Genomic DNA, 22937 nt, shown 5'->3' on the forward strand with positions numbered 1-22937 from the left:
TGCGCCACCAGGGAAGCCCCGACGTTTCTTTTTAATGAAGTATTCCATTCCTTTCTGGGTGTGGACCGAGGGGTTTGTTTGGAAGCCTCCTTGACAGGGAAACAGAAACTCTCTCTCTGTTCTTTTCAGTTCTGGTGGGAGGGACCAAGAGAATGAAGGACCTTTGTTCTTTATTTTAAAATTTAATTTAACTATTTTTTATAATTTTTTCGAAGTGTAGTTGATTTACTATGTTGTGTTAGTTTCAGGTGTACAGCAAAGTGGTTTTATATATATTATATAACATATATAATATTGATACTTGTTATTTATATATATATATTCCTTTTCAGATTCTTCTCCCATATAGGTTATTCCAGAATATTGAGTAGAGTTCCCTGTGCTGTCCAGTAGGTCCTTGTGGTTTATCTATTTTATATACAGTCGTGTGTATATGTCGATCCCAAACTCCTAATTTATTCCTCCCTTTTCCCTTTGGTAACCATAAGTTTGTTTTCTATGTCTGCGAGTCTGTTTCTGCTCTGTAGGTAGGTTCATTTGTGCCATATTTTAGGTTCCACATGTAAGTGGTATCATATGGTATGTCTTTCCTTTTCTGACTTACTTTACTTAGTATGATGATCTGTAGTTGCATAGATATATGACTGTCATTTTTTAATATAAATAAAGTAGAAAATAAAATATGTAAAATGTGTAAATATAAAATAAATGTATTTACTTTTTTTTTTTTTTTTTTTGGCGGTACAAGGGCCTCTCACTGTTGTGGCCTCTCCCGTCGCGGAGCACAGGCTCCGGACGCGCAGGCTCAGCGGCCACGGCTCACGGGCCCAGCCGCTCCGCAGCACGTGGGATCTTCCCGGACCGGGGCACGAACCCGTGTCCCCTGCATCGGCAGGCGGACTCCCAACCACTGCGCCACCAGGGAAGCCCTGGGCATGTGTTTTTAAGGGCCATTTCAGTATGTTTTTATATCAACAAGTGCTTTTGCCCTTCTCTGTAGAGTTTTTTTTTCCTTCTTCTTGATTTTTAAGAACTCTTTACATAGCCCTTTGAATATGACTTTGTTTATGGTGTTGTTTTAATTTTTATTTTTTGGTAGGATTTTTTTTCTTCTTTTTTTTTTGGCCACGCCTCGTGGCTTGTGGGATCTTAGTTCCCAAACAGGGATGGAACCCGTGCCCCCTGCATTGGGAGCATTGGCTCTTAACCACTGGACCGCCAGGCAAGTCCTTATGGTGTTGTTTTTTTTTAAACCGTGTACACTTTTTTTAAGAGTGAAATTGGTCTATTTATTCTTCTCAATATTGAGTTAGAATTAGGAAGGCATTTCCTACTCTGAGGTTGAGAATAAATTTGTCCCTGCCTTCTTCGAATATGTTCATTGTTTAGCTTTTTTCCTCTTGGAGTTCATTTTGATGTGTCCTGGGAGGTATGGATCTCATTTCATCTGTTTTCAAAGGTCTTTTTAGATGTGCCCACACCATTTATTAAAAAGGTTATCTTTTCTAGACAACAAACTAGTGGTTACCAGTGGGGAGAGGGAAGGGGGAAGGGAGAGATAGGGGGAGGGGATTAAGAGGTACAAACTGCTGTGTATGAAATAAATAAGCTACTGGAACTTCCCTGGTGGTCCAGTGGATAAGACTCCGCGCTTCCACTGCAGGCGGCACGGGTTCCATCCCTGGTCGGGGAACTAAGATCCCGCATGCTGCGTGACACGGTCAAAAAAATAAAAAAATAAAAAAAGAAGAGCTACAAGGATATATTGTACAGCCAGCACAGGGAGTACAGCCAATATTTAACAATAACTATAAATGGAGTATAACCTTAAGATACTGTGAATCTCTATGTTGTACACCTGAAACATATAAAATATTGTATAGCAACTCTACTTCAATAAAAAAAAAACGTGTAAACAAAATGAGATAAAGGAGACAGGGAAAATACAGAATTCGTCTTTGCCACCTTGCTCCTATAGTGAAAGCTCCTAGGACTAGCCAGTTCCTACAGATAGCAAATAACTGACCTGTACACATGCTTCTCAAATACAAAGCTACCCATCCAGATCCACACCCCACCCCCTTCTCTAAGCGGCTCCCATACTCTGGGCCACCATCCATCCGCCCTCATCCCCCCCAGGGCAGGTACCAGACAGCAAGGACAGTCCCTGCGGCCAGGACCTGCTGCAGTCATTCACACCAGCCCGTCCTAAGCCTGCCTCGCCTGTTCCTTCCTGTGAAAATCACAACAAAGGCTCTTGTCTGGTTGTCCCCCCTCCCTCTGCCTCCCGACCGACCCTGGTGCTTCCCCGCGTAAAACCCTGCATGGTGTGCTGCGCCCCTCCTCTCGGCAACCGTGAGTGACCAACCGTCTTTGCAATATCGGTCATCTCCTGACCTGTTGGCCTCACCCCATACTTGAATAATAATAAAACCTACACTTTATCCTTTCTTCCTTCCATCCCTCCCTCTCTCTCTCTTTCTTTCTTTCTTCTTTTTTATTTTTACATCACAATACACCCTTTTTATTTTGGTCACACAATGCACAGTACAATTTTAAAATGAAGTCAAAAAGAGAAGTATAACGTTTAGTAAAGCATTATTTCATCTTGTATAATAACATGTTATTGATACTTTGGGTAGTTTAAGATTTTATTAGAAACAGTAAAGTTTATTTTATTGACGTAGAGTTGATTTACAACGTGTTTATTTCTGCTGTACAACAAAGTGATTCCGTCATACAGACATACACATTCTTTTCCATATTCTTTTCCATGATGGTTTATCCCAGGATACTGAATAGAGTTCCCTGGGCTCTACAGTGGGACTTGTTGTTTATGCATTCTATATATAGAATATATATATAGTTCTATATATATAGTTCGCAGTTTGCATCTGCGAACCCCAAACTCCTCCCAGTCCTTCCCTCCCCCAATCCCTGCCCCACTGGCAACCACAAGTCTGTTCTCTGTGTGTGAGTCAGAAGCAGTCAATTTTACACCATCACGTAAACGTATATTCTCACATGTTTGCATATGTGTAGGTTCATGCAAAGGTGCGTGGTTAAAGGAGTCATCATGTTCTCTGTTTTTATAAGATACTCGGTATTCTCATGTGGTCTTCAGACTTCGTAGAAAACAATGGGCCGTCCCTCCATAACAAGCAATTTCCGAACTACATTTGAGAAAATGCAAACAAGTATAAAACCTACACTTTACAACACAACCAACATATGGTCCTAGAGGATTAACCCAGGACTCTCATCCACAGCTGTCAACGGTAGACGTTATCTGGAGCTTTCTGCAGATCATTTTGGCAGCATTAATTCATGCAAAGGTATCATCGGGGACTGAGCAAGGATTTATCAGGTGGCTTTACCAGGCTGTCCTTATTCAGGGCAACTGCACCGTATCACACTCACGCGTCCCGAGCCTGTAGGAATTCAGAACAGCAAAACCACGAATATCGAACCACAACTGCCGTCGGCATCATGCCCTCTTTTGCGACTTCGTTCCCATCAACGTGTGCTCTGCTTCTAAACCTTTACCTCAGTTTCTTTTTCTTTTCTTCTGCAGTTTTCCCCCAACAACTCGAGCGTGTTGCTATAGTGACCGGCGGGACCGATGGAATTGGATATTCGACAGCCAAGCATCTGGCCAGACTGGGCATGCAAGTTATCATAGGTGATGATTCGCTTCTGCAAGTCCTTGTGTCTTAGAGCGAGCTGGAGATACGCAGCTGCTTGCGTCTATGTGTCTGGAAATACTGACGTGATTCCAGATCCAACAAGTGCAGAAGGCGTAAGGGTGAATATACTCAAAAACGGAAAGAGACGGGAAATTGTGTTGCGCTTTTTTTTGGTCAGGAGTCGAGGTTCTCCTGTGATATGGATCATTTATTTTTTTTCCTGCGTGATTCACTGCAGTAAACAACAATAAATGTGAATTACTTTGCCAGACCTCTGCTAAAGAATCATATGACAAACTGGGTGGATTAAACAACAAATATTTTTCCTGTCCCAGTCCTGGAGGCTGGAGTCTGAGATCCAGGTGTCGGCAGGGTTGGTCCCTGCCGAGGCCTCTCTCCTGGGCGTGTAGACGGCCGTCTTCTCCCTGTGTCCTCACGTGGTCGTTTTTCTGTGCGTGTCTGTGTCCTGATCTCCTCTTCTTATAAGGACACCAGTCCTATGGGATCAGGGCCCACCCTAGTGGGTGGACCTCATTTAACCTTCATCCCCTCTTTAAAGACCCCATCTCTGAATACAGCCACACTCTGAGGTCCTGGGGGTCAGGGCTTCGACATACGACGTTGCGATGTCATGATTCAGCTCCCAACAGAATCTGAACAGCTTCTGCGTTTCAGATTCTGAACCGAAACTCTCTGTGTTTCCCTTCTTCTTCCTGAAACTTTCTAATGGCTGATTTCGGTCCCTAAATCCTCTTTGAAAATGAAGGGACTTTCTTCTGCTAGGAAAGTGAGGACGGTTCAAATGAGCTCATTTTACATTTGTGAACATTCCCATTCAGTTGGAGGTAGAAGTTTAAATCAGCTGGAAAAAATGATATGGGGAGATGAGCTCTGAAAAAAGGCTGTAATATTTATCGTGCTTCTCCCGACATCATCAGGATTCAGTTAATCCCTTTTATGGTGTCCATTTTTATGAAAATCGTACTGCAGGTCTGGTTTTAGGTGTTAGGGATTGCTTTCACTTAAGTCTTTCTAAAATATTAACCATGGCCCTTCATTCATTCATTATCGATTCATTTCTCCCTTTCTCTCATTTCTCCTCCATCGTGTGTTGAAGGATGGTTACAGCTCAGACATAGCACTTGGGGCTGTGGAGTTAAACACACGTGAACCTTGCTCCTTTGTGGGTCTCTCCATAAGCTCCATCCACAGCCAGATTTCCCTGTTTCTGGTCCCTGAATACCTTCACATCTAGTGATGCCTCAGTGCACAAACTGAAATCCATCACGGGATCAACCAATTGTATTGAAATGCAGGCAAAAAAGTATATAAGGAAAAAAATTGCCACATAATTATACACATTACGTCTTTATACAACGAATAATGTGATCTTCTATGAGTTTAGTAACCCCTCCGATTTGGAGCTATGAGGATCTTTTTTTCTTTTCCTTTGGTTGCGCCGGGCCTTAGTTGTGGCAGACAGGCTCCTTCGTTGCAGCGGGTGGGCTCCTTAGTTGCGGCATGCATGTGGGATCTAGTTCCCTGACCGGGGATCGAACCTGGGTCCCCTGCATTGGGAGCGTGGAGTCTTAACCACTGCGCCACCAGGGAAGTCCTGCTCTGAGGGCCTTAAACCTTATTTCAAGACATCTTCAAGAACTGAACCCTGATAGGAGAATGTGGTTTCTATTGTAGGTGGCCAAGCCATAGATCCTGCCCATCCTGTCCTCTTTGTCTCATCCACATTCCCTTGGAAGCCGGTCACGATGATGATGTCCATCCTTCCCCATCGAAACTCACAGATGCCCTGCGTCCCACGTGGGACATCCCCAGGGGTCCAGTGTAACCCTGTGCTCTTGGAGGGGTGGGGCTTACCTGGGCACACATAACTCTTCCCTCACGCCCTTACAGTTGAACTTTTTTTTGCTTTTGCAAAACCTGGCTGCACCATGAAAATGTCTTCCATTTTGTGGCCTGTCCCATGTTCCACGCTCTTTTCAAAGACTGCAGTTTCTTAGGGTGATTCCCTTTTTCACATAGCCATCTTTCTCTCGTGTATGATGGGGTCTGTGGAATGGCCCACATTTGTCTTGCTTTGGGGGCAGTAGATCACTTCTTGGTCTACCTCACTGTTCTTTGCCCTCATTGAAGGACTCTTTTCATCAGGAATATGGCCAAGTCCCATTCTCTGTTTTCTTTTGTGTGTGTGTGTGTGTGTTTTCTTTTTGTTTTTCCCCTCTTTCAGTAAGTCTTTTTAAAAAATTTATTGGAATATAGTTGCTTTACACTGTTGTGTTAGTTTCTGCTGTACAGCAAAGTGAATCAGCTATGCATATACATCTATCCCCTCTTTTTTGGATTTCCTTCCCATGTAGGTCACCAGAGAGCACTGAGTATAGAGTTCCCTGTGCTACACAGCAGGTTCTCATTAGAGATCTGTTTTATGCATAGTAGTGTATAGATGTCCATCCCAATCTCCCAGTCCATCCGAGCTCCCTGCCTTTCCCCCCAGTAAGTCCGATTCTCTTGATAGATGTGGATATATTAAAAGTTTCTGAACTTGAAATGACCAACTTTATCACTATCCATAACTCCCCTTAGATGAGGATGGGTTGGTTGCAGACTAGGAGGTCTTGTGGGAGAGGGGATGCATCTGAGGATGTATCTGGAGCTCCTTATCAACTCGAGCACCTCTGTGATCTGTTTATGTCTCTCTGGGGCCTGAGAATATCAAGGAGGTAGGATGTGGGAGCAGATCTCAAGACTGCAGGGAGACTGTGAGATGGTGATGGACTCTAACCCCGTGATTTGTTGACTTTCCATGGTGGGTCAGCCTCTGTTGTCTCATTAGAGATATGACAAGCCTTCCATGTCTTGGATTTCTGCCAATATTTGGAAGACTTGATCAGAGTGATGTCAGCTCTTGAAAAGGAAGAGCCGTACATCCCCTCTGAGGACCGGCTGGACCTGGGCTAGTGGTGGAAAGGTGCTGGTGGAGCAGTCCAGGAGGAACTTTCTAGTCTGAGCAAAGATGGGAGGCTGGCATCCAGTGCTGGGTATCTCTGCCCCTGTGATTCCTCCCCTGCAGACATCTTCATCTTCTTAATTCCTAGTGAAACTAGGTGATGTTGGAAGACAGAGAAATAAAAAGAGCCCCATTTCTGTGCTTTTTGCCTCCGTGTGGTGGTTTTAGCTCATGAGGAAGTCTAGAGGGTTAGGTCATGAGGAGATCTAGAGGGAAGGTCAGGAGGAGGTCTAGTGGGAAGGTCAGGAGGAGGTCTAGTGGGAAGGTCAGGAGGAGGTCTAGTGGGAAGGTCAGGAGGAGGTCTAGTGGGAAGGTCAGGATGAGATCTGAATGGGAAGGTCAGGATGAGCTCTGAATGGGAAGGTCAGGAGGAGGTCTAGTGGGAAGGTCAGGAGGAGGTCTAGTGGGAAGGTCAGGATGAGATCTGAATGGGAAGGTCAGGAGGAGGTCTAGTGGGAAGGTCAGGAGGAGGTCTAGTGGGAAGGTCAGGATGAGCTCTGAATGGGAAGGTCAGGAGGAGGTCTAGTGGGAAGGTCAGGAGGAGGTCTAGAGGGAAGGTCAGGAGGAGGTCTAGTGGGAAGGTCAGGAGGAGGTCTAGTGGGAAGGTCAGGATGAGTTCTGAATGGGAAGGTCAAGAGGAGGTCTAGTGGGAATGTCAGGATGAGGTCTAGCTGGGTGATGAGTATGTACTGTGGCCACAGGCACTGAGCATATGTGAGCAAGCCTGGGTACCCATGCATTTGAGGGCTGGAGCCCTGGCTGATATCACCTCCTTTAGGTGATGTTTCTTGAGCATCATCGTCAGCACCCAATTTCTACTTTTCTCGAGTCAAACAGAGAATAGACAGCACACCCTCACCCACTTGTGTCTCCTTTCCCACTAACGTTCTGATGTCCCTGTTTGAACTTTCCCCGAGGGAAACAGTTCTGACCCTCCCTGTCAGTCCAGTCACGTAGGGAGTCTTACTGCCTCTGTGTTTCTTTGAGGGGATAGTTGAATATATCCTGCGAGGGACAGTTTTTCTTCCTACATGACAGCTGGAGACAAGGTCTCTTAATGAAACATTATCATTAGTCAGAATGCATTTTTCTATTAAACACAGACTAAGAGATGGGTTTAATCAATTCCTCACTCTCAGTCCCGAAGCCATGAATATTTACCGAATAATCAATTACTTGCTGAAGAACTGAAGTGATAATCTGGGTCCGAGTCCAGCCCATTAGCGTTGCTAAGAATGCATGAATTATTCAGTTTCCCATCTGTTCACAGTATCTTAGTTCCTACTGTTTCAAAATAACTATTTTGGTGGAGGATCCTTCTTAATAAACGGTCATCTAAGGTTTAGAGCAGGGCTTGGTACGTTGTTTTCTGCTATAGGCTGGATGATAAACATTATGATACGTCTCTCACGATGATCAGCTCTGCCCTTACGGCAGGAAAGCAGAAATGGCCGATGCTTAAAGTGCATGGCAACGGGCCACATTGGGCTCCAGGTCCGTAGTGTGCCGGCCCTCATTTGGGTTCAATCTCTTTTCTTTTTTTTTTTTTTTTTTTAACCAAGTGGCAGTTCTGTTGCTTCTTGCAGATCTTTACGATCTGGTGGCTGGGGTGCCGTCTTCAGGGAGTGGACCTGGCTATGAGAGGTCGTCCTTCCCACTCGACTTGGTGCCCCTGAAACCTCGCCCTGCGGCACGTATAAAACCTAACCCCTGCCGCCGCGCGGAGGTGGAGCGGAAGGCAGACCCACCGCGTTTGAGCCCTGCTTCTGTCGTGGCCGAGTGTTTCCTGATATGCAGCCATCACCCCGGAGATGTATGGGCAAAATCGGCAGCTGTGTAGGGTCAAGCATCCCATATCCAGCCCATAGGAGGCCGCTGCTGAAGGGGACCTTTGCCCCCAAAGGGCCTGTCCATCCCTCCCATACAATCCAGCCCTGACTGCCTGAATATTTTTTTCTTTGATTTCTTTTAAATTTTTTAAATTCCTGTTTTCTGTTGGAGCATAGTTGATTTCCAGTGCTGTGTTAGTTTCAGGTGTACGGCAAAGCGAATCGGTTATACGTGTACATAGATCCACTGTTTTTTAGATCCTTTTCCCATAGAGGTCATTACAGAGTATTGAGTCACGTTCCCTGTGCTGTGCGGTAGGTCCTCGTTGGTTATGTATTTTATATCTCACAGTGTGTATAAGTCAATCCCAAACTCCAAATTTATTGCACCCCCCTGGTAACCACAAGTTCCTTCTCTAAGTCTGTGAGTCTGATTCTGTTTTGTAAATAAGTTCATATATATCTTTTTTTTTTTTTTTTTTGCGGTACGCGGGCCTCTCACCGTTGCGGCCCTTCCCGTTGCGGAGCACAGGCTCCGGACGCGCAGGCGCAGCGGCCACGGCTCACAGGCCCAGCCGCTCCGCGGCACGTGGGATCCTCCCGGACCGGGGCTCGAACCCGCGCCCCCTGCGTCGGCAGGCGGACTCCCGACCACTGCGCCACCAGGGAAGCCCCATATGTATCATTTTTGTTTAGATTTCGCATAGAGCCGATATCATATGCTATTTGCCCGACTGCCTGAGCATGGAGTGAGCTGCCCGTCGGGGGACGCTGCTGGCCGTGGCCAGTTTGTACAGCTGTTCCATCGCTTCTCCCCAGCCCACCCGCAGCTTTCTTTCTTTCTCTGGGCACTTATGTCTTTCTGACTTCATTTGAGCTTCTGCTATGCCAGCCCTTGATGCCAAGATGGTCTCAGGCTGGAGGGTAGCCCGGCAGCAGATGGTGTTTTAATGTTTAAAAATTGCACAAGTTTCAGAAACAAGCTCATACATGTCTGCAGCCCTCACTTACCCATGAATTCTATTTTTTTTTTTTTTTTTGGTCTTTGATGCCCGGAACATTTAGGGATGGAAGACATGCCTTCTTTGCCGTCCTGCCCCTGCACTCCCTCAGTGCAGGAAGGCTCTCCCAGCAAAAACACGTAATAACCGCATAATGTTTATTTCTTTAAGGAGCTGCAGGTGCAAATAACTTTTGCAGCTGCATCTTCGTGATGTCTGCAGCTTTGAACTTCTCCGAGGCGGTGACAGTTTCTATATTCCTTTGCGTCCACCCCCAGAGATGTCCTTTGCCACGTTTATCTTCAGCAGGAGGCATTCCTGATTCCTCCTGGGTTCACCACTTCTCTTCTCTTATACGTTTGTTACGAATAAACCCGTCGCCGTAAACATGTTCTTTTGTTTTGGAAAGGGCATTGCCTGGATTCATTTGGGGACACTTGTCAGTGACACAGAGCCCCTAATACAGAGGAAAATAGTAGGGAACGCTTTTGGAGTGTGTAAATGAAACCACGGGTACGTAAACAGCATGCAGAAACGCTTGATAAAAGGATAGCTTGGTGGTGTATTTTCACAGAGACCTCAATAGGCTTTGACCCGAGAGAAGCAGCGTTTTACCAGCAGGGACTGGTTGCAGGTGGGAGGGTGATGTGGGCTGGACCTGCCCCTCCCAGGCCCCTCAGCGGTGTCCTCATGTCCACTCTGGGTGCCAGGGCTCCGTGCCCACCCCTGTGTTCACAGGTGCGGGCTCTGGCCTCCCTGCTGAAGGTCTTCTGTGACCCGGCCCCCAGGGGGTTTCAGGGGTGGCTTCTGCACAGGGTCAGAGGCGCTGCTTGAGGCCGGCTCCTTAGTAAGGGACGCTGCCCGGGAAGCAGGCCGTCCTGGCTTCTCCCCACCCGGAACAGCGGCTACATCAGGCCCCCTGAAAATGAGGGCTGTCTGCACACAGACGTAGGGACACACAGCCCCCCTGCCCTTCAGGCTCTACCCTCATGGTCAATGCAGATTCACCTACTCAGGCATTAAAGAAACCTCATTCACTTTCCTTCGCCGCAAATTTCAACTGGAACACCCTCATCCTACACAAAAGCCCCGTGGCCACCCTTCTAATCGCACGTTCCCAGAGTTGCACCCGGTGATTTTACGGAGTCACGGGTAACGGGAGGAGACACCTCGAGCTCATGGTGGGAATGTCCCGCGATGCTTTTTTTTTTTTTTTAAACTTTTGGCCGTGCCACGCGGCTTGCGGGATCTTAGTTCCCCGACCAGGGGTGGAACCCAGACCCTCGGCAGTGAAAGCGCAGAGTCCTCGCCACTGGACCTCCCGGGAAGTCCCCCGTGATGGTTTTTATAGCTCAAGCCACTGTGAACAGAGCTCTGGTCGCCTGGACCACAAGCCTCTCGCAAGTTCTATGTCTGCTCTGACATTTCTGCCGACAGTTTCACATTCATGCCCTTGGCGTCCCCGTGGTCCCGATGCCACTAGGTGCTTCGTGTCCCTGGAATTACTGAAAAGTAAGACGGCCCAGAAATGCATCCTTTTGACCAATCCACCTAAAGAAAATGCATCTTCAGTGGATACGCTGAATCCGCTACAGTTGCTCTGATGGCCGAATTCAGCTGCCAGGAAGGAAGGAGATGCTTTGCCTGTTGTAGGGCTGTGTTTACTGTCTCAGGAAAACGTTGTTTCACATGGGGTGGTTTCCTTACCCTGAATTGTATCTTTTCTTTCCCCTGTAGGCGGAAATAACGAAGGCAAAGCAGAAGAAGCTGTGAGGAGGATAAAAGAGGAAACCCTCAATGACAAAGGTACCCTACTGCCCGCGGGACCGATGGCTCTTCTGCTTGGTCTGGTGGCTGCAGACCCTGGCGTGGGCTCAGGGACCCGGATGGTGGAAGTGGCTTTGGGCAGCGGTGTCTCTGATTCTCGGGCTCTGCCCTGGGGGGCTTCTGTCCTCCTTGGGGAGCGGAAGGGGGCAGCAGGCGCGCTGCTACCGCGGCACCTGCCAGGGAGGGCGTTCCTTGTGAAACTGGGACCCGTTTTCACTCCCTGTGGATCTCCAGGGCCCTCTGAGGCCCGTGTCCACTCAGGAACCGTTGCATGCACCCTCCGGCAGGTGCCCCTACGTCTCTAGGGTTCTCGAAGGAAAGATGCACCCAATGGGACCCTGCCGGGTCTCACGGGGACCGGTGCTGCCCGGTCGTGCACCCCGGGGCCTTGTCTACCTATTGAACCCGGGGAATACGCACACGGCCCTCACGTCTTTCCTGGTCCCGACGCTTGGGTGCTTTCTGAGCCCAAGCCTGGTGCCTTATGTGTAACGCAAGCACATGCAGGTCACTTTCTTGGCCGTCAGAGCCGGGGTGTTTTAAGCATCCTCCAGCAGCTGAGGATCCCACCTGTGGGAAGATTGCGATTCTTGAGAGACACGTAGAAACCCCGGACGGACGGGTAAGCCTCGTCTGTCCCTTTGTGTCAGGAGTCCTACTCGTGGTTGCTCGAGGGGGCCGTCGGGCCCTCTGGGGGTAGAGTTGTTTTACGATGCTGTGTTAGTTTCTGCCGTACCGCGAGGTGGACTTCTCTGTGCTATAGGGCAGGTTCTCGTTAGGTATCTACTAGGATGCCTTGGATCTTTTTCTTTTTCTTTCTTTCTTTTTTTTTCATGGGGGTAGAGTTGTTTTACGATGCTGTGTTAGTTTCTGCTGTACCGCGAAGTGGACTTCTCTGTGCTATAGGGCAGGTTCTCGTTAGGTGTCTACTAGGATGCCTTGGATCTTGACACAGAACGCAGAGGGGCTTCCGCAGCTCTCCTGCAACACCAGGCAGCTCTTGCAGACGGAGGCGCTGCTTCTTCTCTCCCTCACCTGCCCCGGGGCAGAAGTGGTCCGCTGTGGTGACCGCCGATCGTGAGCCCCCGTCCCTGGTCTGCAGTGGCGCAGGGGGCCGTTCTCTGCAACGCCTCGGTTTCCACCCAGCGTGTATTTCGTGGGCATCCAGCGGTAGCATCGCCAGGCGCAGGTGGTGAGGAGTGATGGTTTCCAGCCCTGACATGGGAACTCCTGCAGGCGGGGCTGGGAACCTGCATTTTCCCACGCCCTCCCCGGGAATCTCCCTGCCCCCTCAAGTTGAAGAATCGCTGCCGTCGTGACTGCATGAAACCATCATTTCCAGACCAAAAGAGGAGTCTCGCGGGAAACCGCCAAAGCGTGGGCTTCTTTTCATGACTTGAAAACCCGTTGGAAAGAACGAAAACCCCAAACCCGCTCGTGTTACAGGCCTAGCCAGTCCAGGTGCCAGGGTTCACCTGGGGCTACGTGCGCTTCTGTAAAACGTTTCAGAGCTTCCTGTGTTCTGACAGAGCTGTAATCCATAGCCCTGATTTATGGGAGGAAAGAACGTTCTAGAACATCTTTAGACAATTTCCTGGTGGCGTCAGCTTTGTATGCCGCGATTCACAGTTTGTGCAGAAAGCTCACGGATTAAAGGAAAAACGCCTCCGTAGCAGCTCTGTGCTGGGGGGGAGGCCCCCAGGGCCTGCGGTGGGCAGGGCGGTGATTCCTAATCACCCAGGACGGTGGTGTCAACGTCCCTCCGGTCAAGGCTGGTGACAGAGCCTCCGCTGTGTCTGCTCCTGTGTCTTCATTTCTAGCAAGTGACACCGAGTAGAGCCATGAAATTTGCATCTGGGAGAGGTAGCCGCCGGCACCGACGGCGGAGAGAGCCCAGGGGTCCGCACAAGCCCCAAGCCCCAGCCTGCCTGCACCCCGCTTCCTGGCAGCCAGCCCCCCGGCATCCGAGTTGATGGAAAGGGCGAGGCTGGGCGTCCTTGGTGGGCAGCGGCCCGGCGCCGGTCCTTGGCGTTGCTTGGCGCACGGCCCTTGCCCAGAAGCTGGCAGCGCTCAGGGAAGCTCAGGTTCTCCCTGGCCTGGGAGGGGACACGGGGGCCAGGGAGGTGTCTGGACACAAGCTCAGCGACCCCTGAGGTCTGCAGCAGGGACATGGTCTGAGCCAGGGTGAGCGTGGCCGCTCCCACGGGGGCTGGTCCAGTGAGGGAGTGAACCCTTGATTACACGCGCGCACGCACCTTTTAAAATTCCTCTTCTGTGCGTGGAAGCAAACATGAAGGCGGCGCTGTCTGTATTTTACACCCGAGGCCTGGCACGTGGAAGTCGGTCCGTGGACACCGCGGCCCGTGCACGCCTGAGGGGCCGCCATGGGACGGGCGGGAGATGCTGAGCCCCGGCTGGAGGAGGATGCTTTGGCGGTGGTCCTCGAACCGACGTTGCTGAATTCGCATCCAGCCTCGGGATTCCCCCAAGGCCAAGGTCCGGCCAGTCCCGGGGGAAGAGGGGCCCTCCCTGTGCTGGGGACCCGCTGCGCAAGGGCAGGGCCGGTGGGGACACCGGGTCTCCCCGGTCCGTCTCACCGACGCCGTCGGTCGGCCCTCACCCTTCCTCTTGGCTTAGCTCCCTGCAGACTCGGCCGGACCCGGTCGGGGTCGGGGTGCTCTGTGGAGTGGAACCCACAGCCCTGAGCGGTGCTTTTGTCCAGACTAGCTGCCCTGCTGCAGCCTCTGAGCGTCTTGTCCACACAAGCCCCGGCTTCCCACGGGGGCCGGGGGAGCCCCACCTGTTCCTCGCTTATGGCTCCTCCGTGATCCTCTGGATTCTTCTCTCTTCTTTTTTTGGAGCAGATCAGCAGATAGCCTGAGACTGGCACATGACGGTCGAGAGCACAGTTATTTCTTTTCTTTTTGAAATTTTTATCGGGGTATAATTGCTTTACAGTGTTGCGTTAGTTTCTGCTGTGCCGCAAAGTGACTCAGTTATACATAATACATGTATCTATTCTTTTTCAGGTTCTTTTCCTATGTAGGTCATTACAGAGTATTGAGTAGACTTCCCTAACACAATTATTTCTAAATGCCGAATTTCTCGGTAGCCTACCTCCCCCCTCATCTCTGTACTGACCCTTTTTTCTTAGTTCTTCGTTGAATGCTTTATGCGCTGTACTTTCTGCCTTTGACGTCACGGTCAGTTGAGGTCATATTTTGGGCTGGGCTGGGAGGATACCTGCATATCAGTGTATAACTCGTTTGGCTTTCAGAATGATACATTTCTGAGTCTGGTCAGGAATCAAGGCGGCGTTGATCATTTCCCAGCCTAGAGATTTTCAGGCAAGAGACTTTTCATGCCTTATCACCATGTATCCGTGATACCGAAACCTTTATTGCTCTTGAGTAATTATGTGCTGACACAAGCTCTCTTATTTGGAGCAAACAGTCTTGCTAATTTAACAACAACAACAAAAACCCCACCCCAAAATACCAATAAAAACCCAAACACCACAAAAACAAACAGCAAAAACCCAAACACCACAAAAACAAACAGCAAAATGGCATAACAGTGTTCAAATGAAAATAGATAATTTAAATACTTTTTTTTTTTTTTTGCGGTCAGTGTTCAAATGAAAATAGATAATTTAAATACTTTTTTTTTTTTTTTTGCGGTACGCGGGCCTCTCACTGCTGTGGCCTCTCCCGTTGCGGGGCACAGGCTCCGGACGCGCAGGCCCAGCGGCCACGGCTCACGGGCCCAGCCGCTCCGCGGCACGTGGGATCCTCCCGGACCGGGGCGCGAACCCGCGTCCCCTGCATCGGCAGGTCGACTCTCAGCCACTGCGCCACCAGGGAAGCCCTAAATACTTTTAAAAGGCCTCCAGGCAGGTAAAGTTTGCTTTGCCCATTTCACAGTGACACACGCAACCCACGAGGGAATTCCTAGTCCCCAATCCTAGGAAATGTGGTGTCTGTTCTTTGTTTTTAAAAGGAGAAAGGCATGCCTTGCTTTGTGTCACTGTTCCACGCTTTTCCACTGTCAGCAGTGTCCTCCTGGACAAATTTACACCTTTCCTAATGTCATTCTTTTTAAAAACTTTTTAAATTAAAGTATATCGTGTTAGTTTCAGGTGTACAGCACAGTGATTCAGTTGTACATGTACATAGAGTCCTTTTCAGATTGTTTTCCTCTCTCGGTTATTACAGAACATCAAGCAGAGTTCTCTGTGCTCTGCAGTAGGTCCTTATTAGTTATGTATTTTGTATATAGTAGTGTATCTGTGTTAATCCCAGACTCCTAATTTATCCCTTCCTCCCACCTTTCCCCTTTGGTGACCTAAGTTTGTTTTCCATGTCTGTGACTCTGTTTTGTAAATTAGTTCATTTGTATCATTACTTATTTATTTATTTTTGGCTGCGTCGGGTCTGAGTTGTAGCACGCAGGCTCTTCGTTGTGGTGCGTGGGCTTCTCTCTAGTTGTGGCGCATGAGCTCCAGAGAGCGTGGGCTCTGTAGTTTGTGGCACGCAGGCTCTCTAGTTGAGGCGTGCGAGCTCAGTAGTTGCGGCGTGTGGGCTTAGTTGACCCGTGGCATGTGGGGTCTTAGTTCCCCTGACCAGGGATCGAACCCACGTCCCCTGCATTGTAAGGCGGATTCTTTACCACTGGACCACCAGGGAAGTCCCTGTATCATCTTTTATTGAAGTATAGTTGATTTACAATATCATGTTAGTTTCAGGTATACAGCACAGTGATTCAGTTTTATACATATATTCCTTTTCAGATTCTCTTCCCATATAGGGTAGGTATTACGAGATACTGAGTAGAGTTCCCTGGGCTGTTCAGTAGGTCCTCCTTGGTTGTCTGTTTTATATAGAGTAGTGTGTATATGTCAATCCCAATCTCCTAATTTATCCCTTCCCCCCTCTCTCCCGTGGTAACCATAAGTTTGTTTCCTATGTCTGTGACTCTATTTCTGTTTTTTAAATAAGTTCATTTGTACCATTTTATAGATTCCACATACAAGTGATATATAATATTTGTCTTTCTCTGTCTGACTTACTTCACTTAGGATGATAATCTCCAGGCCCATCCATGCTGCTGCAAATAACATTATTTCATTCTTTTTTATGGCTGAGTAGTATTCCATTGTATATATGTACCACATCTTCTTTATCCATTCATCTATTGATGGATGCTTAGGTTGCTTCCATGTCCTGACTATTTGTAAATAGTGCTGCTATGAACATTGGGGTGCATGTATCTTTTCAATTTATGGTTTTCTTCTGTCTCTTTGATTTAACTTAAAATGGCCCTTATTGACAGTTTCCTGTTTCCTACAGGCATCCTTTTCTTTCCCCCTTTCCTTTTTTTTTTTTTTTGCGGTATGCGGGCCTCTCACTGCTGTGGCCTCTCCTGTTGCGGAGCACAGGCTCCGGACGCGCAGGCTCAGCGGCCACGGCTCACGGGCCCAGCCGCTCCGCGGCATGTGGGATCCTCCTGGACCGGGGCACGAACCCATGTCCCCTGCATCGGCAGGCGGACTCTCAACCACTGCGCCACCAGGGAAGCCCCCCCTTTCCTTTTTTTTTAAATTGAAGTACAGTTGACGTACAATATTATATATTTCATGTGTACAGTATAGTGATTCACAACTGTAAAGGTTATACTCCATTTATTGTTATGGAAAAATATTGGCAAATTGTCCCTGTATTCTACCACATGACCTTGTAGCTTATTTATTTTATACATAGTAGTGTGTACCTCTTAATCCTCTCTCCCTATCTTGTCCCTCCCCACTTCCCTCTCCCCACTGGTAACCACTAGTTTGTTCTCTGTATCTGTGAGTCTGCTTCTTTTTTGCTGTATTCACTAGCTTGCTGTGTTTTTTAGATTCCACATATAAGTGAGATCATAGACTATTTGTCTCTGTCTGACTTACTTCATCTATCATAATGCCCTCCAAGTCCATCCATATTGCTGCTAATGGCATTATTTCATTCTTTTTTTATGGCTGAGTAATATTCCACTGTATACATGTACCACATCTTTTTTATCCATTCATCTGTTGATGGACACTTAGGTGGCTTCCATGTCTTGGCTGGTGTAAACGGTGCTGTTGTGAATGTTGCGGTGCGTGTATCTTTTTTGAATTATGGTTTTCTCTGGGTATATGCCCAGGAGTGGGATTGTTGGATTATATGGTAGTTCTCTTTTTACTTTTAAGGAACCTCCATCCTGTTCTCCAGAGTGGCTACACCAACTTAACATTCCCACCAACAGTGTAGAGGGTTCCCTTTTCTCCACGCCCTCTCCAGCATTTGTTACTTGTGGTTTTTTTGATGACGGCCATTCTGACAGTTGTGACATGATGGTGAATGATTTAATAAGTGAAATTTGAAAAAAAATGGACTTTTTTTTTTTGTGTGTGTGGTACGCAGGCCTCTCACTGCTGTGGCCTCTCCCGTTGCGGAGCACAGGCTCCGGATGCGCAGGCCCAGCGGCCACGGCTCAGGGGCCCAGCCGCTCCGCGGCACATGGGATCCTCCCGGACCGGGGCACGAACCCGCGTCCCCTGCATCGGCAGACGGATTCTCAACCGCTGCACTACCAGGGAAGCCCAAAAATGGACTTTTAATTTTGGAACAATTCTAGATTACAGAAGAGTTGTGAAGGTTCCCGAGTTCCCACATACCCTATGCCTAGTTCTCTCCATCATTAATATCTTATGTTAAGTTCGTGTCTCACAGTGAAAGCACCTTATTGGTCTATGATCCCTGACTAAAGACCTTATGTTTTTTTCCGAATTTCCTTAGTTTTTACCTAATGTCTTTCTTCTGTCCCAGGATCCCATACAGGATGCTACGGTAATATCTAGTTGTCCCATCTCTTTAGGCTCCTCTTGGCTGTGATCATTTCTTAGACTCCCTGTGTTTTTTGATGACCTTAACAGTTTTGCAGAGTGCTGGCCAGGAATTTTGTGGAACATCCCCCTTTCGTCTTTAACTTGGTGTCCTGAGGTAGCCAGTGAGCAGGCATGCCTGGATAGACAGACACTAGACAGGTGTTCATACAGACAGATGATTTCCTGTGGGCAATTAGAAGGTTTAACAATGCCTGGAGAAAACCATAATTTGAAAAGATACATGCGCCCCAGTGTTCACAGCAGCTCTATTTACATACAACAGCCAAGACATGGAAACAACCTAAATGTCCATCAACAGAAGAATGCATAAGGAAGATGTGGCACATACATACAGTGGAATATTACTCAGCCATAAAAAGGAATGAAATCATGCCATTGGCAGCAACTTGGATGGACCTAGAGATTATCCTCCAAAGTGAAGTAAGCCAGACAGAGACAGACATATATCATACGATAGCACTTATACGTGCAATCTGAAATATGATGTAAATGAACTTATTTACAAAACAGAAACAGACTCACAGACATAGAAAACAGACTTATGGTTACCAAAGGGGAAAGGGGGGGGGATAAATTAGGAGTTTGGGATTAACCTGTACACATTCCTATATATAAAATAGCTAACCAACAAGGACCCACTGTAGAGCACAGGGAACTCCACTGAATATCTCATAATAACCTATCATGGGAAAAGAATTTGAAAAGGAATAGACACGTGTGTATGTATAACTGAATCGCTTTGCTGTACCCCTGAAACCAACACAACACTGTAAATCAACTCTACTGCAATTTCAAAAAAATGGCATTCGGTGAGTCAATTCTGTTAACAAAGGGGAAAAAAAAAGAAAGTTTAGAAGGTCATCGTGTCTTTTCTGAAGGGACGAAGGCGCAGCACAGCCCTTTGTGAACATTTAATGGTATCACTGCTCACTCGGTGTTCTTCCTGTGATGGGCTCTTCATTTCTCAGGCTCGGGAATGATTAATGTTATAACCTTTGGAAGCACCGTCAAGGTGACTTCCATGAGAGAGGGGATTGTCTGCCTAGTTTCCTGAGCTCGTTTATAAATACTTACAGGAATAATGATAGAAGAAAAAAACCCACAGGGAAGAATTTTCATTCTCATCGTGCGTCCAAAGTTCTATCTCCCCCACCAATAATTTATGCAACAGTTTCACTCCCTCCTGCATTGTCCTGTCATCCTGTTCTGTGTTTCTCCTCTTTCCGTTTGTGGGGAGGAATCATCGCCGAGGAAATTCATTTTGACCGTTCCCTTCTCACACACCTCAAGGCGCTCCGTGCTTTTAAACTTGGTAATGAGGGAACCTGCTCGCGTGACCGTCTCTAAAAGTTGTTCTGGAAATGTCATTCCATGATATTTTTCCTCCTGGGGGAAATGAAGTAGTCTTTGGTTGTTATAGAAGATAAACATATAGCAAGAAAGGTTTTTTACACAAATAAAACTTGAAGGATTATGTAATGATATTTCAAACACTTAAATGAGACCCAGAGTTAACGTTTCCTGGAAGGGGCTTCTCCTTCAGTGAAAAGGACGTTGCCTCTGAAATTGTCAAGATCCTGATGAGAACAGTGGCTGGCTTGGCCCGTCCATGCCCAGCTCTGCACACATCTTTGCTCCTCTCCATGTTATTATCTCTGTGATGCGTGGTTTGGGGTGTGCAGAGCCCATGACGTTAGCATGTTAGAAATCGCTTAGATCCACTTTCTAACAGATACTTGGAGGCTCCATAAGGTACTGTAGTGCCTTGAAGATAAATATTTATTTTCACTTATTGCGGGTTTTGTTTTAAAACCTTTTCCTGAAGAGGAAAGTTTCGCTGTCTCCTCAGAGCAGCGTGGGAGATTCACACGGTCCTATGTGTTTGCAGGTAGCATTGTTCCGCCTTCGTTGGTGAGAGCTGTTTTCCATGCACGTAGAGTTCTGGGTTGAAAACACTGCCCTACCTCCAGGATATTAAAGTTGTTGTGACCTGGACTTCTGGCCTTCATTGTTTCAGATAGGAAATCAGCTATAATTATTATTACTATTTCCCGAATATAATGTGCCTGTTTTCAGAATTTTGATACTATGCCTGTGTGTGGTTCCCTGTGTTTATCCTACTTGGGTTTAAAAGGCTCCCTGTAGCTGTGGGGTAGGAAGTTTTGATAAAACTTGAACCATTTTCAGCCAGTATTTTTCAAATACTTTTCCTGCTTTGTTCTTTCCACCTTCTTGTCAGTCCACAATTACACATATGGTAGATTACGTGACACTGTCTGACATTTCCTTGAGCTCTGTTCATTTTATCCAACTTTCTTTTCTTCCTTTGTGCTTTAGCTTGAATGATTCCTATTGAACCATCTCCAGTTCACCAAATTTTTTTCATTTGTGTGCAGTACACTTGTAATCCCATCCTTGGATTATTGTTGCCCTCAAAACTAACTGTATTTTTCAGTTTTAGGACTTCCATTTGGTTATTTTTAGTTTACACGTCTTTCTTGACATTCTTCTTTTCTTCACCCTTGACCTCCATCTTTTCTTGTAAATGCTTTAATTCATAATTGTTATCTGAAAGTTCTTGTCTCTTCAGTCCAACAGCTACATCATCTCTGGGTCTGTTTCTATTGATTTTTTTTCCTTCTTGACAGCAGGTGACATTTTCCCATTTCTCTGCATGTCTAGTCATTTTTTTGTGTATCGGACATTGTGATTGATCTACTGTAGAGATTTTGGGTTCTGTTATCTTCCTCTGAAGAATGTTGAGCTTTGTAGCGGACAGTGATATCACTGGTGGGTTACCTTGGCTTCACGTCTTGTTATGATGAGTCTATTTCAGTTCTGCCCTTGGGCCTTGGATGGAGCTCTCAATCTTAAGATATGGAGCTCTCAATCTCAATCCTTTGTTCTAAGACATAGCCCATCTCAGGATTCAGGTGAGAGACTCTGAGCTGTTGTTCACTGAGCCCCTGCAACTTGGCAAGGTGCAAATGTCACCCTGTCTTCCCAGCACCAGGCAGTGGCTGAAATTTCTCTGCTCACATCTTGCAACCTTCCAGCTGCAGCTTGCCCCTGAACTCCTTGGCGTCTGGCCGTGTTTCTGCAGTTCACTAGTCTGCTGAGGTTTCGATGGGATTTTCTACTAGGCATTTTCAGCTCCCGCCCCTGTGGCCTTTCATTTTGGATTGGGCCCCTCCATTCCAGCTGCCCTAGGGGCCCCAGACTCTGACCTTTGACTCCTCAGCCCAATCCGTTGTCACTTTCTCTTTGAGGTCTGCATCCGTGCATGTTGAAATTTGAGAAGTACTTTCAGGACACCGCCCGACCCCCACAAAAAAGATAAATGAGAATGGTTCTGTGGCAAACCGGAGTGTGTAGCCCCTCTTTAATAAGCTACTGAAGTTAGAATAAAGAGCTTCAGCAAAACAGAGATAACCAAACCGCTTTTTGTTACAAATGATGATCATTAGAGCGCATAGCTGCATCGTGTTGGATACTTGCTCTGTAGCGGGTATTGTTTTAAACGCTTTACGTGTATGGATTCACGTGGTCCTCTCCTAGGAAGGAGTCACTATTCCCTTTTTACAAGTGAGGAAACCAGGGCACAAAGAGTTTTGGGAAGCCTCTTAACATCGTGCAGTTAGTAAGTGGAGAATTTGAATCTGAACTCAGAGTCCTGGAAGGAACCCAGAAATACAGCGACCCTTGGAGATGGGGAGAGATGGAGAAGGCAGGGAAACAGAAAGAGAAAGGCGGGTGGAAGAAGACAGAAAGCAGCTCAAGCATCTCAACAGATGCGAGTTGGGTGGGTGTTGATGGCCCAGGGTCTCGTAGGGACCCTGGCTTGTACGTTGTAGTGTGTTCTGTCCCCAGGACAATCTGTGACACACACACACCTGTGTGCACGTGTGTGTGAGGACAAAGATGGCGTTACATGCCTCTGTCAGTGGGACACGGTGAAGGCAGGAGAAAGATGGCGGGGTTATAACCCTTCCTGTTATTTTCATAGCGACAAGAACACAGCAGAGGGAACCATATGTGCCCCAAGACCCCTGAGAGTACCGAGAGCTGGGGAGGGCTCTAGGGCCTCCACAGCCCATGGGAAGGGTATGTACGGCTCCTTCAAATCCAGAACATGACCCCATGAGGAAGCAAGACCCCAGCTGCCACCCGGGTTGTATGTATAAATCCATTATAGATATATATCCATTAACAAACCCTTCCTTTTCCAAGTTCTGTCTAGTTGGACGTCTTTCTTTGTAATAAAGACGAGTCCTTATTCTTGTGGCTATGTACGCTTCTGTTGTCAGGATATCCCAGGGTGTTTGCCTAATTTCTCGTCAGTGGCTTGTGTTTCGTTAGCCTGTGTGTTCGGTGCCCTTGTATTCGTATCTTAAACCCTTACTTACTTTCCCCCGATGCCTGCTGATATGTAGGATGAAGAGTCAGAGGCATTGCATGCAGGTTGCCAAACAGCTTTCCAGGAATGTGGCACCGATCACGGCCACCACGAGTGGACCACTTGCCCTTGTCCTCCACTGTGTGTTCCCACGTAGAGCTAGTCGTCTGGGTGATGGTTTGGCCACCGGGTGAAGCCGTTTGGCCTGGGAGGGGACTGGCAAGGATGCCGTGTGGCGAGTG

At 47.5% G+C, this 22937-nt stretch overlaps 1 protein-coding gene across 3 annotated transcripts in view; it reads left to right on the forward strand.

Annotated features, from left to right (window-relative positions):
* The window catches only part of DHRSX (dehydrogenase/reductase X-linked), a 285141-nt gene that overhangs the window by 29201 nt on the left and 233003 nt on the right, over nucleotides 1–22937 (forward strand). For all 3 annotated transcript variants that reach the window (XR_010838592.1, XR_010838593.1, XM_059050689.2), the window contains exons 2-3: nucleotides 3575–3682; nucleotides 11279–11347. Coding sequence is in view for 1 of the 3 variants with exons in the window: in XM_059050689.2 (XP_058906672.1) it covers nucleotides 3575–3682; nucleotides 11279–11347 (177 nt within the window). In the remaining 2 variants the exon portion in view is untranslated. The remainder of the gene's footprint in view (nucleotides 1–3574; nucleotides 3683–11278; nucleotides 11348–22937) is intronic.

The sequence above is a fragment of the Kogia breviceps genome, chromosome X (genome assembly GCF_026419965.1).
Source record: "Kogia breviceps isolate mKogBre1 chromosome X, mKogBre1 haplotype 1, whole genome shotgun sequence".
Lineage (NCBI taxonomy): Eukaryota > Metazoa > Chordata > Mammalia > Artiodactyla > Physeteridae > Kogia > Kogia breviceps.